General features: G+C 35.5%; 2 protein-coding genes across 4 annotated transcripts; both read right to left on the reverse strand.

Moving 5' to 3' along the window:
• Positions 1-6,876: 6,876 nt before the first annotated feature.
• Positions 6,877-8,851, reverse strand: LOC110616275 (protein RGF1 INDUCIBLE TRANSCRIPTION FACTOR 1). 3 transcript variants are annotated; one of them, XM_021758650.2, is made up of 5 exons: positions 8,692-8,851; positions 8,508-8,595; positions 8,186-8,386; positions 7,860-8,075; positions 6,877-7,543 (listed from the first exon to the last, which is right to left on the reverse strand). In XM_021758650.2, exons 3-5 carry the CDS (start codon positions 8,366-8,368, stop codon positions 7,256-7,258), a joined length of 687 nt encoding a protein of 228 aa, XP_021614342.1. In that variant the 5' UTR covers positions 8,369-8,386; positions 8,508-8,595; positions 8,692-8,851; the 3' UTR covers positions 6,877-7,255. The 3 variants fall into 3 exon arrangements, with proteins under 3 accessions (XP_021614342.1, XP_021614340.1, XP_021614341.1); XM_021758648.2 differs by having other exon boundaries at positions 8,468-8,595; XM_021758649.2 differs by having other exon boundaries at positions 8,468-8,619; positions 8,692-8,844.
• Positions 8,852-13,406: 4,555 nt separating this feature from the next.
• LOC110614325 (galactan beta-1,4-galactosyltransferase GALS1) lies at positions 13,407-15,390 on the reverse strand. Its single transcript, XM_021755839.1, has 2 exons — positions 14,146-15,390; positions 13,407-14,056 (listed from the first exon to the last, which is right to left on the reverse strand). The coding sequence occupies exons 1-2, from the start codon at positions 15,279-15,281 to the stop codon at positions 13,705-13,707; spliced, it is 1,488 nt and encodes a 495-aa protein (XP_021611531.1). The 5' UTR covers positions 15,282-15,390; the 3' UTR covers positions 13,407-13,704.
• Positions 15,391-17,720: the final 2,330 nt, after the last annotated feature.

The following is a 17,720-nucleotide window of genomic DNA, read 5'->3' on the forward strand; positions in this document are numbered from 1 at the left end:
ATGACTCAGCCATTTAGCTTGGCTAGCTTATAAGACCATGGGCGAATAACCTTCGGGCTCCTAAATGTTCCTTTCTAGTTTTCACCCAACTTTTCAAACTCGGTATCTATTACATTTGTTCTTTTAAGGACTGAGTCTCTCACGTTAAAGACACATAACCTGTCTCTACTGTTGAATTGTATTTCTTCAGGACTTCCTGAGATCTCAAGTTCTTTTGCATCGTGCATTATCATGGGCCAGTAGTATCCTTGTCCGAATGCTTTCCAGATGATCGTCCGAGCTCCTTCATAATTTCCACAATTACCTTCACGAATATCTTCAAGGATTTCTCGGCCCTCCTCTTCATTACGCTTCGTATCCACGACTGAGTTGAGGACCTCCTGTATAACCGACCATTAATTAGTATATATTTAGAGGATTTCTTTATTACCTTTTTAGCCGACCATTCATCGGTCAGCAGATCATCTTGTGTCAAAAACTTGTACACGAGTGTCATTCACGATTTTCCTTCATCTATTTATAATTTTGGCCAGAAAATCAGCCTCTTCGTTATCACCTCTAGCCACTCGGTGAAGTTCACAGTCGCCCTTATTGGAAGTAATCTTAGCAGCAGCTCGTGAATCGTCGGTCATTTTGAGAGAGAAAAAAAGAAATATTTATTTTTCAGAGAAAGAGGATAAGAGACCGATTTTAATCCAAATAATCAGAGAGAATTCAATGGATATTTTCTGTAATGGAACCAACTGATGCGGCCGGAAAACAGAGTTGTGCTGTGAATGGCTAGATCTACAAGGAATAGAACATTAGGTGGTGGGTGCTCATGGCAGTCACTCCAATGCTCAAGTTAGTAAACTGGAGAATACGGCGAATTACTTAGAACTTTAAAGTAGTTGTGTCAGATAATTGTGTACTTTTGCCTTTGTGATCGTTCTCCTTTTATACTATAAGAATATTGAGATAGATATAGTATTTCCTGATAATCTGGTGATGATGTGACCGACTCGTTGGTAAAGAATTTTCACCGACTAATTAGTTAAAAATTCCATGATCACAAGTGTAAAGGGAATTTGTTGGATTGTAGCTATTAATGGTAACTTCTTTATAAAGCCTCGCCCTGAAGTTGAGAGGGTGAGTCTGTCCGATATCAGGCCGACCTGAAGCACCTGGATCTTTTTTTCTCTCGGTTTCAGGCACTATGTTCGTCCAAGCCTTCTTTTCTATGGATGGGACCCATATTGATTTATTATATTCTTGTCACATGATTTTGTCTTATGGTGACAGCTCACTGCCTACTTTAGGTGATTGTTGAATAACACCAGTTTCATTCATTAATTTTAATGTATTTTATCTAATATAAAAATTGAAAATTGAAGTTTATTAATTAAAAGCAAGTTAATAACAAATAATATGAGTAAAAAATATATTGAGCTTCTTATATTTTATTACAGAATACCTTTTGAGAAAAAGAGTATCGAAAAAAGAAGGGAAAGACAAAGATTTACGAAAATTTTATGAATTATGTGGTGACTCATTTCTAGTCATTGTTTGCGTTGCTGTCTCTATTGCTTCTCATTGTCGTCATTTTTCTTTCTTTTTATTTTTTGCAAAATAAATTTGTAATACCCGGCATCAGAATTCCTACCTTCCGGTGGAATCTCCGTTAGAATTCGGAATTTCTTGGACGTCGGAATCTTCTAGAAGGGTAAAATAAAGTTTTTTTAAAATGTTTTTACATGTTTTTATGTTTTGATCAAGAAAGAAAATTGAGTTTTGAAAGAAAAGAAAGTTTGAAGGGAAATGCCAGGTTCGGCCGCCGAACCTCATGTTCGGCCGCCGAAGGTGGCTCCCTTTTGCTGCGGCCGAACGTCAAGTTTGACCGCCGAACGTGGTGGAGTTGTGGAAGCACCTTCGGCCTCCAAAGGTGGTCTAGCCAGCCACCTATAAAAGGCCCCATGTCCGAAAATGGGCGAGTTTTCTCTCTCCATTTTCGGGCAAAGGTGAGTTCTTGACCCTTCATGCTTGATTTTATGTTTTCCTTCAAATCTCCCAGAGTTTTTATGAGTTTTTATCATGTTTTGAAGATTTTAAAGATAAGATCAAGGTTTTAGAAGCTTGGAGAACTCAGGAGTTTGTTTCTATACATCTTCAAGTTTGGATCGCCTCTCCTCTCGATCTTCAAGAGGTAAGAGTAGATCCTCACCCTCTCTTATGTTTTAAGTAAGTTTTGAGGGATTTTAAGGGTATATGATGCATGTTTAGAGTAGATCTAAAGTGTTAGGGTTTATGTACCCTTTATGGTAAATGCATGTTAAATGTGATATTTGTTGGGGTTTAGGCTAGTTTTAAGCCCTTAAATACTTGAAAATATATTTATGCATGCGTTTGTGTGAGTTGGTATGAGATGAGAGGCGTTGGGGTGGCTGGATGTGCATGTGAGGCTTGGGTTCTGCCCTTTGGGAGAGCCCAGGTTCGGCCGCCGAAACCATGTTCGGCAGCCGAACCTGCCTGCGAAGGCAGTTTGGCCGCCTAAACTCGCCCCCGAAAGTTTAGACTTTCGGCTCTGGAGGGAAGTTTCGGCCGCTGAACCTGCCGCCGAAGGTGGGTGACTTTCGGCTCTGGACAGACTTTCGGCCGCCGAACCCTGCCCCCGAAAGTGCCTGAATTTCGGCCACCGAACCTGCCGCCGAAAGTGTAACGACCCAAAAATTGGACTGCTACCGGCGCTAGGATCCAGATCGGCTTAAGGCTGCCGGGACCCGTAGCAAGCCTAACATACATCCTGTATACCTATTTAATCCCATACATGATCAATATATACATAAAAATTTTGAACTTTCTCATTCATTTATCAAACTTAACCTGTGCATGCACAACTCATAAGTAAAAATATTAAACCCACACTGGAGTCCTCATCAAATGCTCCAATGGGGTAACATAACATACCTTAAGTTTGGTTTACATAAACAGTGATAAAACATTTTATAGACCATGTACAAAGGGATTAATCAACATACTAGGGTCAAGCACAACTCTAAACTTCCATAAACATCATTACATTACATTATTATACTATACTTTACATTACATCATTCTCATGTCCACATCTAGCTATTACATAAAACATGACTTCTTATTCTCGCTGACCTCCTTATTCTATCCTGTACCTGCAACCTGGGGGATTAAGGGAATGGGGTGAGCTACTAGAGCCCAGTGAGCAGAATAATAAAACATTATATTTAACATTCATGCTTTTATGAAATGCATCACATCACAAACAAATCACATCAAGGATGAACTTGTCACCTATAGCCCTCTAAATAATCCAATCATGCCAGGGGCATAGTGCAGGCCACACCTAGTCTTTCTCTTACACAGAACATATCATACATATCCATTCGTGCCAGGGGCGTAGTGCAGGTCACACCCGGACTTTCTCTTACATTGTGCCAGGGGCGTAGTGCAGGCCACACCTGGACTTCCATATCACATCACATCATATCTCATCATAGTGAGGGCTAAAGGATCATCCAACATTCATCCACATCAACAACATAATATGCAATGCAACATATTCGTGAATTCTAATACAAACAACCTAATATATCATATGGCATTCGTGATGCATGAACATGCTCAATTTTATTTATTTGCTTTGGAAATAAAGGTCCATTCTACTCACCTCAGGCTAGCTCTGACAAGACACTGAAGCAGTTATCTCACTGCTGGAGTCCTCGGTTCCTCGGGTCCGAACCTACACAGGTGGACTCAAATGAGGGACCAAACATACATGAACATGACTCTAAAATACTCCCCAAAAACTCCCTAAAACACCTTAAAAACAATCATAGAAATCATGCAAAGGAAGGCTGAACAGGGCACTTTCGGCGGTAGGTTCGGAGGCCGAAAGTCCCTCCATAGCCGAAACTCAGCCACTTTCGGCGGCACCTTCGGCGGCCGAAACTTCCCTCCAGAGCCGAAAGTCCAACTTTCGGGGGCAGGGTTCGGCAGCCAAAGGCTTGCCTCCACAGGCAGGTTCGGCGGCCGAAAGTTCCTTCGCCTGCCGAACCTGAGTTCTTCCAAAGGGCAGAACTCAGCCTCCACAATGCACATTTGCCTCCCAACACCTTCCAACTCAAAACCAACACTTCCACAACATGCATACACACATACATAAGCTCATAGGGGCCTCAAACTATCCTAAACCCCAACTAAAACACATCAAACATACATATACAACACGCATTGCTCAAAAACTCAACATTTACCCTAACAACATTCAACTAACCTAAACATGCATTTCTACCCCAAAAACTTTCATAAAACTAGTTTAAAACATGAAATGAGCTAAGGATCTACTCTTACCTCTTGGAGATCGAGAGGAGAGACGATCCAACTCGGAGATGGGAGAGATCGAGCTCCTGGGGTCTCCAAGTTACCAACTTCACTCTTTTTGCTCAAATATCTTCAAACCAAGATAAAACTTGTTAAAACTCGAAAGATTGGAGGAAAATCAACAAAACCAACCATGGGAGAGCATGGACTTACCGTTGGCCGAAAATAGGGAGAAAGCTCACCCGTTTCGGCCATGGAGCCCTTTTATAGGGGCTGGCCAGACCACCTTCGGAAGCCTAAAGTGCCTCCAAAACTCATGAATGTTCGGCGGCCGAACATGAGGTTCGGCGGCCGAACATGAGATCCTAGCGCCGGTAGCGGTCCGGTTTCCGGGTCGTTACAAAATTTGATTCACTTATGCTTTGTTTCATTTTGTTTGGAATCTATATTCCTTCAATTCTCCCTCATTGTGAATTTTTTTTATTTTTTTGCTTTTTATATGTTGTTTTTATTTTTTATGTTCGATGATATTTTGGAAGAGTCTTTGGTCTAGGATTTTGAGGGACTAAAATGTTTTTTCAACATGGGATTTCTTGGAAAGGAGATGGATAGAAATTAGTAAAAAATTAGTAGTATCAAAAGAGTCATGTCAATTTTTTATAATTAATTTTCATTTAATTACTAAAGGGATGTCACCTCAGACATATAGATGTCTCCTCCTGCCACAGTTTAACTTGTTCCTAAGACTTTTTAGGGAGTAAGGACTGGGCCCAGCTGGCCACCGTAGGCCTATTGAGTCGCTGTGCTGTCCCTCCACCTCTTGTAGGCGTTCTCTTATCTTCAAATGGTATGAGAATCGTTGTGTCGAATTGTGTAATGACTGTTTTGCTCCTGGAATGAAATGATTATCCCTTTTATTAAAATCTTTGTAGCGATATTTGTGTTGTTTGTGCCATTATACTTTTTTGATGCTGATATCCGCTTGATACATATATATATTGCTCGCTTTAATAATATTTTAGCCTTTTGGCTAACTGATATGTTTTGTTGTGCAGATCAACGTATAGATACATTGGCTGACTTGCCTTAATAGTGTTCAAGTCAAGTGCCACATGATCCCAAGTGAGTGCCAGAAGTGTTTTGATCAGCCTTTCAAAAAAATTTTTTTGATTGCTTAACAATTTAGGACCGCATCAACGCACCTGACTATACAGCTTCCCGTCAACCATTTTTTTAACTAAGTTATGTCACATCTTTTATGTTGGTATTTAGTTGAAGATGTGATGTTGTTCTAAAAGCCTCTTTATATTTGCACATTATTTTTATTCTGTTTTATTTAATACTTAATGTGTATATTAACTTTACTTTTATCTTTGTCATGAATTCTCTCCGTATCTATTTTGAATGGTGAAGTCAGTATGTATAACTGATAGTATGTTTATTCGCATGCTTTTGAGTTTGAATGGATTATTTAATTGATTCAATTTGGTATTTATTTATATTTTTATATTTTACTACAATTTATTTTACTATTTTAATTTCAATATTTAATTTTTAATTTATTCAAATTTAAACTCTTTAATATAATTTGTTTGAATTTGAACCACGAATAATTTTCTATAGCTCTCTACTCGGTCCATCTATCTTACAAAATGCGAGATATCATGTATTGAAAAAAAAAATATAAAATTTATTATTTTATCTATATTAATTGTATTTATAATTCGATTCAGAAAGTAAAAATATAATTTTATATATAATGAAAGACGTATTACATCATGTCCAATAATTTATATTATAAAATAACATATATTTAATTTAATTTTAATTCAACTCTTAAAGGGATTATAATTCACTTTTTAATAGTTTAATTTTATTTTAGAAGCAATCTAATTCATTTGGTACTTTGTAAGGCTATTTTTTAAAGAAAAATCCAGCACAATGCATGTTAGAATAAACAGTTGCAATTAAAAAAAAAAATCATAAGGAAATTGGAGGTGGCAAACGCAGCCTTCCAGATTCCTCACGGCTCTCATCATCATCCACTTGTTTATAATTTAATTGTATTAAAAATTGTGGAAAATACAAAAAGTCGGAAGCATCTGGAAAGGGACGTCCTTGTCCAAGTGGAGGGTTCCGTGTCATCTATGCTCAAATTTCCAAATCTCTCTTTATCATCATAAAAAACCAACAATTTTTATAAAAATATCTGGGAATTATGAACCAAGCAATAATTGAGCTAAGCTCACATCCAAACCAACCCAAACTCCTACGTGAACGCAAACCCTTCCCCCACAATCACTGTTGGGTTCATATCAATCACTCAATTCCCACCATTGACCTTTGCCCTCCCATTCATTAAAGGATTTATTACACTGCAAATTTCTCATCTTAATCACAAATTCAATTTCAGCTCCACACTTATGTAAATTCAACCATATTATAAATTTGCAAAATGAGTAAACTTCCACCGTCTTTTTTTATGTTTTCCAGCGAATCAAAAAGCATAAATTCATCAAGAGAATATATAGGGGGAACACAAAGTACAAACTTAAAAACATCACTATCTATATAGACAAAATACATTCTTCTGTTCTGTACACAACCCCATTATAACATGCCAACTCCATTATTATTACCCATCTCATCATACCCATGTTTTTAAAACTTATCCTAAGAGACATTTCCATCCCAGAAACCAAGTCCAGTCCCTAACACTAACTAATAAATATGAAGGGACTGTCTCCCTTGATTTTCTACTATTTACACAACAAACTCGACGCTATAACAATCCTTTTTCTCCCTATTTGTTATATGTCATCTTTCACTACTTGCTAATTAAACATTATTTCCCATTTTCTATGTATGGTGTTTCTTCCTTTTTCTTATGCTTTTTTTTTTCTTTTCAAACTTTGAGAAGAACTCAAAATGGAGCACGATGAGGAATACCCTTTCTTCTTCTTGCATTGCGGAGATTGTCAATGGGAGGAGTGGATGGAGAAAGTTTGGTAGTGGCCTCGTCACCTGAGCTTTGCCCATCTGAAGAATATATTGAAAGTCCATCCATTAGCCTGTTGAAAGTTTGAGTCTTTTGTATCTTCTTTGGAGTAGAGGACTCATCGGATTCAGACCCAACAGAATATGGATCCCTGTTGTGCTTCATTCTCAGTGTAAATGTCAGGTCTGGGTCACCTCGCTTCATGCCTCCCAGCTATAAAAGAAAATGTAACTACGCATTTAGCTCTCAATACACTATCAAAAACAGAGGAGCTGAGAACAGGGCACAGAGCCACAGAACAGAGCAGAGAGATCCAAACATCATTCAAACACGAAATCTCCCGCGACCCAGATTTCAAGATTATACAATTTATTTTTCCTTATGATGAGTAAATTAAAATGAAGTCAACTACTGTGAGATTGACATAGTTTGAGACACATCTTAAAAGAAAGAGTGGAACTTGTAACTTGAACGCAAAGCAAGCAAGAGACATCAGAAAAGGAAAAGGACATTAGGAAAGAGAAATAACCTTGCATCCAAGAGAACAGAATCTGAAGGAATCGAGGAGGCTTCTGCAACAAATCTCGCAAGTGTTGGTGACGCCTTTTCCAGGCCTTGGCTGTGGCCGCTCGTTCAGGAACACGATTTTGGCGCTATTGATGATGTAAGTTTGGACGCAGGATATATCGATATACTTCTGTATTTCATTAACCCTCACCACGTTATGGTAAGAAGATCGCCTTATCTGCAAAAATCCGCCAACCAACATACGATTTCAGTCGACTCATCCAATGTGATTCAACAGAAATTAAAAATGATTCTGAAAGGGAAAAAGGAAGATTTTTTAAGACAGACCTGGACAACTCGATGATCTTTGTGATGGATCAAACAATAAGAACATAGAGCATTACCCATACAATCCAAACAAAACATGTTACATTCACTTTTATTAGAATCCCCATGAACTGCACAGGGGACGAAGTAGCTTGCTCTGAGCATTGGTCTCAACCATGGCGGTCCTAAATCCCGGATACCCATTTGCCCAAATGGACTCACCTGACAAGAAAATATATTATCAATTGAAGTTGTAAAACCAAATCAGAAGCAAAAAGCTGGAACAAAGGATTCAAATAATACCATGACTTTCTCAATACAAGCGTTGACAAATGATACAGACCAATCACTTGCTGCTGCTGTTGGTTACAGATAGGTAAAGCTTGCAGCTCCGAGAAAAGCTACCAAAACCCTTGAAGATTTGATCGAATCTAGAGGCAGAGAGTAAACCAACCCTGCATTAGTAACCCATTGAATAGCTATAACAAAAGCAATCAAACAAACAGAGTGAGAGAGACAGTCAAAACCTTTTGCAGAATGAAGCCGCAGCACGTAAGAGAGTTTGAAGGATAGATAAAGAAACAAAGACGGAGACGGAGACGGAGACGGAGCTTAAAGCTGCGCAGCGACTGTATTAGGGAAACACAAAAAAGGCAAGCCTAAAGGTGGAAAGAAATTTATAAGGCGGTCACACAACATTTTATAACCGCAGAATATATCAACAGGCAATTACCAGATTCCCCTTTTATTTTACTAATACCCGTAGGATCACTTGTTTAACTTTTGCTTTCCAGGATGATGAAGATGAACCGTCTGATGAGAGGTGGGCCCCGCAGTTCGATTTGGTTGATTGGACAAGTTGACAGCCGCCTTTTTTTTTCTTAGTTTCGGAAAACCCACGTGTGCAACTGTGTGTCAATTAGGCAGCCCAGCCCCGTTCATTCTTAAAACTAAAAAAGAAAAAACCCTAGCAACTTCTCTCTCTTTGGGCTTTTTTTGGTTTCCCAAGTCAACTTTTAGCTGGAGGGGGAGGTGGAAGAGGTGGACGATACAAGATTTGATTTCTCATCACAGGACAGGCTTATGAGTTTAGGTCAAACCACCAATGTGCTTGGCTCTAGCGTCTTCACTACTGTTTCGGCAGATGGCGACTCGTTTTTGCTTCAAATCTTTGGCCATTTACATAAAGCTTGGAGGAAATTACAACCAATAAATTATAATTCTTGATTTTTCTTTCTAATAAGTTGTTTAAATCATTATCCATTTACCCACTTGGACCATTTTATCTGAATAATCACGCACAGCATATTTTGATTCTACCACAACCATAAAGAAAATTGTCGTATTCATTTACAAAATAATTAATTATTGAAGATGGAATATATTATCTTAGTATAATCAAATAAAATATATTGAGACATGAAATGCAACTAACGACAATTATATTGCATCCTACTTAATAGAGTGATAGAACTTAAAGTTGTATAGTGATGATTATATTACATCTTACTAAATGGAGTGATAGAACTTAAAAAGTTATGCAATGATTATAATTACTTTGGTTTAAGGTTTTAATGAGGTTAAATAAATGCTTGTAATAAGAGGGGTTTATCAAAACTTCACAACTACGTGGAGTGATGTTAAAGCATCCAAAATGATGGGTGGCATTAGGGAAGGCCAACAAGGAGAAGCCAGTTTAGTCTTTGAACATTATTGGGAGTAAAACATATTGGCTGCTTTTGGCCTTGCCTTGGCGTATTATTCACCTTAATTATTTGGGTGGTCTCTGGTTCTGTGATTCACAAGTTGCATTCAATCAATCATATGCAACACAAGGAGCCATAGGACAATGCAATGCTTATAGGTCTCTGGAAGCCTAAGAGCAAATGTACTCTCTTTTGGAACCTTTTGACTGTAGAGAGTGGGGCTTTTTGGGTTTTGGATTCAAAAAAATTATTTAATTTTTTGGATTTCTACTAAATTTATTTGTTAAATAGGAGTGACCATCAAATTCCACGCCTGACTGCGTGCGTAGGCTTTTTTTTTTTTTATTAAAGTTTATTTTATTTTTTTAATTAATATAATAATATATTAAAATAATAATACTATAATTAAAAATTCTATCAGTTATAAATTTATTAATATATAATTATGATATTTAATATATTTTATTATTTTTAATATATATAAAAGTATTATAAAAATTAGTAACAAAAGAACTGCATTAAAAATATTTAGAGTTATAAAATAATATTATTATATGATTACATGTGTACCAGATAATTGATACTGTTTAATTACATTATTACTATATTAATGTATTAAAAGTAATAAAATATTTTATAATAAATAATTAAAAATTTATCAGTAAATTGACCTGTACGTTATCACTAGATTGTTTTTATAAAATATATTATTCTATCATTAAATATTTGATATCACTAAATTATTTATAATGTATAAATTAATTAATATAAATATTTAAAATTTTAAAATTATAAAATTAAATTTAAAAGAATGATTTGTTATAATAATAAATTAATATTATTTTTAATATATTAGTATAGTAACACCGAAATTAAAAATAATATCAGTTATAAATTTATTAATACATAATTATTATATTTAATATATTTTATTATTTTTAATATATACAAGTATAATAAAATCAGTAACAAAGCAAACGAAAATATTTAGAATTATGAGATGACGTTATCTTATACCAAAACATATAGTGGTATTATTTAATTATAATATTATTATATTAATATGTTAAAAAAATAAAATATTTTATAATAAATAATTAAAAATATTATCAGTGAGTAAACTTATATAATATTACTCGATTGTTTTTACAAAATATATTATTGTACTATTAGATTTATATAATATTATTGAATTATTTATAATTTATAAATAAATTAATTAATTAATATAAATATTTAAAATTATACACTTGAAATATTTTAATATTATTTATAATAATAAATATTTTAATATTAATTTTTAATATATTAATATAATAATACCATAATTAAAAATAGTATCGATTATAAATTTATTAATATATAATTATTATATTTAATATATTTTTAATATTATAAAATTATTATATTATAATATATTAATTAAAAAAGAAATCAATGGGACGCTATCTTACAGATGTCCTTATTTGGCGCTTATCAGATCAGCACCATATGGCGGTCATATTTTTATTTAACAAATAAATTTAAGAAAATTTTAAAAAATTAAAATTTTTTTAACCCAAAATTCCAAAAAGCCCTAGGAAGCGATTGGAATTTGATCTAAAGATAGTCTTGCATTTTCATTGCTTGAATTAATGCCTAATTCAAAAGGCTCCTTTATCTTATGCTAAGAAAATGGAAAAAAAAGGTATACATCACCGCTGACTCAATAATGTTAACTTCAACTTTAAAACACTCCATCCAAATCAATTTTCTTTAAAAAATAGGGAAAAAAAATAAAATATCAGCTAATAATATATAATAGAGTAATTTGATTTGAAGAAATTGAGTCCAATGTTTTTCCGGTGAGAGTAGTGGAATTACTTGCATTTTTGTGGTGGCTACATTTTTCATCTTTTCTCAATAAGTTTCCTTTAGATTTAGCCTTAATGTGAAGAGCTGCTGTGAGATCTCAATATGTTAGTGCATATTTTTTATGTGCGTAACTGATTTGAAATCAAATTAAAATAACAAAAAAATGGAATTAAAAAAATATTAGTAGAAATTTTGGTTGGCTTGATATCCACTGAGAATATCATCCTATAAAAAAGCAAAGATAGTGGGTGGCAGTTGTGTCATTTGAACCTTTGGATATCATATAAACCAGAATTAAAACAATTTATTTTAACATCTTTAATTAAGCGTTGATGCTTATCCACTTGTCTCACACTAAATCTGCTTTACTCCTTTAAACATTGCTTCTTATAATTAATAAATATCTACTAAAATCAGCAGATTGCATATTCCAAATGCTCATTCCTCTTATCATATGCCTTTTCCCTTTGATTGTTGGCTAATTTGGATCCATGTGAATGATGATAAAGCCCATCATGCTCCCTCCAAGAACAAGTTTGTAGTTTCTCTTTCTTCTTCAGATTTTGTTTTCTCACTTAATCAAGAACAACAAATAAGAACAGCTTATTGTGCGGTCAAGTTTTTGGATCAATTACTTCGATCTTAAGAGTTTGAAATTTAGGTCAGACGTTTTTTTTTTAAAAAAATGAAAAAGCAATCTTTATTGACTTGCACGGCATATGTTGATATTGTTCCACCATTTCAACGTATAATCACTCGCAGTGTGATGAAGAAAAGCTTATGAAAATTCCCCCTTTTGTCTCGGCCAATTATTCCCAACAAATGGGGGCTTCTTGGGTTGAAGCCCCAATGTACTACTTTGGGCCTTACAGGTCTCGAGGCTGAACTTAGTCTTTGTCATCGCTGTATCTTAGTTTCTAGGCTTTGAAATTGCAACATAAAAATTTCAAAAAAAAAAAAATTCAAAAAAAAATATTTCCTTTAAGGTACTTTCTGTAAAATAAATGGGGTTTTATTTATAATTATTCACACACCTTAAACACCTGGTATTATATATTATGATTTAGAGATTTTGATTATTTAGAGTACTGAAAATAATAGAATACTTGTAATATGAGCAACCTACAGAAAATAGACTAGAGTGTTTACTTAATTAGTTTGGCTTCTTCAAACCCAAAATACATGTTATAATTACTCAACAGTCCAACTAATCTCTCACTCATGATATGTATTGGCTTAATAATTGAGATTTTCTCACTATTGCAACAAAATTAGGAGAAGACTGAAGAGTTTGTGGAGTAATTTGTAATTTTTATACGCATTGAAGATGACATACAATACGAGTTGGGATGCAAGAGGAGCTCTTAGTGGAGTTGTCACAGCTGATAGATTCTCTATTTCAAGTGCTTTCAAATTGTTAATGTTCAATCTTTGTCAGATTAAATGGATTGTTTAATGCTATGCTATAGTAACTTTTGGTTGCTGCTTTGCATATATATTGGAGTAATTTTGGTAGAAAAATCAATTGCTGTATAATCCAAATTTCCTATTTTCTTGCATTTCAGATTTGTTTATTTACTGACACCATTGCTGAATTCATTCACTTATCTCATCAGATCACATGGTCCTTTAATTATGTTTTAAGAAACTTCCAAAACCATTGACACCCCATAAACTAAGAGTTGAAAGAAAGATTATTACACTAAACGATCACATTTATCAAAATCATCAAATTATAAACCACAAAACAATACAATCACTCCCTTTGTTTTGGTTTTATAAAAATAAATATATAGACAAATCAGAGGAATACACCTTTTTGTAGTTTCTGACCAGACACAGGTGGGCGCGCACTCGCAGGAAAGACTCAAAAGGAGTGAATTTTCAGCAACCTCCCACCAATTATGCTGATGAATGAATCATGAAGACGCAGGCCACGCCTTAACATATGGTATATAACTTATTTTGCACATAAATCAATCATGAGAATGCCTGTACAGTTCCAATTGCTTGCCGCTCGAATTCCTTGATGGTTTTGGCCAGCTTCTTCATATTATCATCATAAACATATGGGAGCTTATTGTACCAGGTCACGTTGTCCTTCGCCGATGGAGGCAAAAATTCCCTACACAATTCGCCTGGAACTGTGATTGAGTTGTGATAGTGATAATAACGAATCTTTGTTTCGGTCTTGTGCAAAGTCTTGCCGATTACATTCTCTGACATGTGAACTCCAGTTGCGTATGCCTTCTTTGCCTGAATTGCGTACTTGCGGTCCCTCCGAATTCCCTCTCTTGATTCCCTGAACAATAGCTTCTCGAATCCCCATTCCCTGATATGAGAATCATACTCTAGTTATAATCACAATATGATAATCTAGAGGTTATTTGTGTTTTGGAAAGTGAATTGTACAAAACTTACTTTGAATATTCCACAGTGGAATCATTCAGACAGAGCACACTGGACATTGGATTCTGCTCAATCGTGAACTGAGTATAATCAGAGAATTCTTGAAGAACCGATTCCAGAGTATTACCCGCCGGCAAATAGATATACTCATCCACATCAAAGTAAAATGTCCAGTTGGCAGCATATCGGTACCGGTGCAAGCAGTCATTGACCACCAGAAATTGGTTATAGTAATACCCATCAAACTCAGCCTGCCCTCTAATGTCCTGAACCGTGGCCCTTCCTGCTCGCACCCATGGCTCAAGGGCAGCCCTTACCTCAGGGCTCACTCCACCGGCATCGTGAAATACGAAATGGGAACTGGGTCCGAAGAACCAGGCGTGGTAAGCCATCCATTCCCTCATTCTCGCGGCGCTCAAATTCCCATATAAAGAAGACCCACAATAGAGATACTCGTACTGGTAAGGCGGGTGGTACTTGGACTCGTTGTAAGAGCCAGGCGCCTCTTCCAACGCAACGAACTTCTCGTACTTCCTCTGAGATTCACCGTAATACGCATTGAGCATCAGCTTTCCACCAGCATTATCCTCATTAGGATTCACCGGAAACGTGCAATTGACAACCACAACAGTGTAGACGCGACCATAGCCCCAGTCGGGAAGCATCTTATAGGCCTTGGCCCTCGTAGAAGAACCATTGTTGGAGATCCACTCGCACTTGTACCAGGGACTGCCAAACACGTGAATGGGCTTGGAAGCGAGACCCACCACCGCAAAGGTCCTTGGACCGCCGCGGTACGCGCCCATCTGAACAAAGAGAGCGGCGGCGTTGCCGTAAGCCTGAAAGATCCTTTTGTTTGGGTCGGTGACTGGGGTGGAGTACTTTTGCTCAGACAATGAGGTGGCAGGGGAGGTAATAGGCAAGGAGGAAGCATTGGAAGCGATTACAGAGGTGGTGGTGGTTGGGGGAGCAGAGCAAGGACGAGTGGTGGAGATGAGGTTTTGGTAGTAGGGAGGGAGGTTCCAGATGAGCATCACCAGAGTGAGAGCTAGTAATGTGGCTACTAAGGGCTTAGTTTCGAAACATAGGGATAGTTTGCCCACGGTGCCGCCGGAGACGGAGGAGAAGGGTGGGGATTCCTTTCTCATGTAGGTGGTGGTGATGGTGAGTGGAGGTCAAAGGAGAGCGACAACCACACAGGTACCGACACACAAAAGAAAGAAACGACTGGGGATAGCTACCTCTTTTCCTTTTGTTATGGGAAATTTGATGATGTCCATATTACGAGTTTGGGTTTAGATGTGTACTTAATTACGAAACTGTCACTGGAAGAATTGGAGGAGGAGGAAGGAGGAGGGATGGGGCAGTTTGAGATCACATTCAGATTAACAGGCTGGCCACTAAAATCATGCTATCAAATAATGTGGAGCCCACTCTTCTCTAACCGACGGATCTTGCTCTCCCATCATTCCCAATTCCTATTCTTTTGAAATTATTACATCCACTGTATTAATCCCTCGTAATTAGAATATGTGGTTCCCTTCCAATGCCAAAACCACTATAATTATAACACATTAATCTCATCTGAAATTTATTGTTATTAAATCAATTAGAGCTATTGAAGATCTAATACATTTCCAAGAAACTTCCATTAAACAATAAAGGAATCTTAAAAACAAGATATATTAAGAAACATTTGCATGTGAAAGATTAATTAAGGTGATCGTAGAGTTTTGGCTTCAAATACAATTTAAGCCTCCAAACAATTGAAATACTTTTAGTATTAGTTGCATTTTACAATATAATTTTAAAATTGAGAAAATAATATCAAATATATGTATACTTTTTTTTTTTAAAAAAAAAAAAAAAGGAAAAGGGGAGATGAAAGCTTGTAACGGATTCCAGTACTCTTGTGGCTAAAAAAGCAAAGAAAGAGGGTCAAAACTAATGATTTTTACTCTTGATGTAATATACTACATTTTTGTTATCAAGGAGATGTGTCGGTGGTGAAACAAATATTTACCCTTTAAAGTTAGAGGACTAAACTTGTGGGATTTTTTTTTTCTCTTAAATTCTTAATAATGCTGACACTAGAGAATCTAAATAAACCCACAGAATTAAATTTGTCTCTTCATTAAAATCTGCACAGATTTTTAATTTATTTAATTAAAAAACAGAGCATTACCAGAAATTGGAGTTGCGTGGTGTAACGTACTAATTTTAAGGACAACAACTAAGGTAGTTAATTGAAGGAACAAAGAGAGTGGAGAAAGACAGCAAATAATAAAATCATTTACAGCTATAGAAGTATAATATTATAACATGTCCCTCTGTTACGCATTTATTATAAATACATACTAATTTTGTAGGCATGTGCATATATTGTCTATTTAAAACATAGCTCTTAAAATTGAGCTTACTTCCTCTGTTTTTTTTTTATTATTTATTATTGAAGGTTTTTCACACGTATATTAAATTTTCATAAAAATAAAAAAATATATATACTATATTAACTTTCAATTAAAATATTTATATAAATAGTATGCATCTAAGGTTCGACTCCCCAACCTCTATTTCAAAAAAAAAAAAATAGTATGCATCTAATTAATTAAATCACTTATTAAAAGGTAAATTAAAAAAAAAATTTAATGACATATTTAAATTATAAAAAAAAACATTTATTTATAACTGATATTATATAACAAATTATGAGTTGTTATCACAAAATACATTCACGTGACAAAAGTTAAATAAGTGAGTAACGCAGTTCCACTTGAGAAAATAAAGATCCGAACATCTCAAACACTCGGTATATCATCAAAACTCGTTCTCTTCTAAATGTGATGGGTCTCGATACAAAATTATTGTTAAACAGGGACAGTTCATCATATTTCCATTACGTCTATAATTGCAGGATCATCAACATGTTAACTGGCAATACCCCTTATCAAATAGTCAATCACATCATCACTGGATTATCAGAGAATGCTATATTTATCTCCACCTTCTTACAATATAAAAATAGAATAATCACAGAGGTAAAAGTACGCTATTCTCTTATACTACTCAAGTTTTAAGCAATTTATTGCATTTTCTCCATTCTTCAGTATACTAACTTGAGTATCGGAGTGGCTGCCATAAGTAACCACCACCACCTCACAATATCTTTCTTGCAGGTCTAGCCGATCGCAGCCCAGCTCTATTATGTCCATGTCATCAATCTAAACTCTGCAACATCATTTGGTTTCATTACCGAAAAATCCATTGAATTATCTCTATTCAATTGGATTAAAACTGGTCTCTTGCTCCCTTTTTTTCTCTTTAAAAAATGAATCTCTCTTCTCAATCTCTTGAAATGGCCGGAATCGTACACATCGTTACAGGAGAATTTGATAAGGGTAAAGAAAAAAATAAGTGTATAGCAGAAGACGTCCTATCAATTGATAAAGAAGCATGGACCAAACAAGAGGTAAGGTTCGGTCCTGCTGACAAAGCTGGATTCTTTCAAAATGACCTGTTGATCGTTAAGATCCTCCTAAATCGGTACGAGGTAAGGCGAGTTGTAATACCCGGCTAGACTCCGGCAT

Source organism: Manihot esculenta, chromosome 5, assembly GCF_001659605.2.
Source record: "Manihot esculenta cultivar AM560-2 chromosome 5, M.esculenta_v8, whole genome shotgun sequence".
Taxonomy (NCBI): Eukaryota; Viridiplantae; Streptophyta; class Magnoliopsida; order Malpighiales; family Euphorbiaceae; genus Manihot; species Manihot esculenta.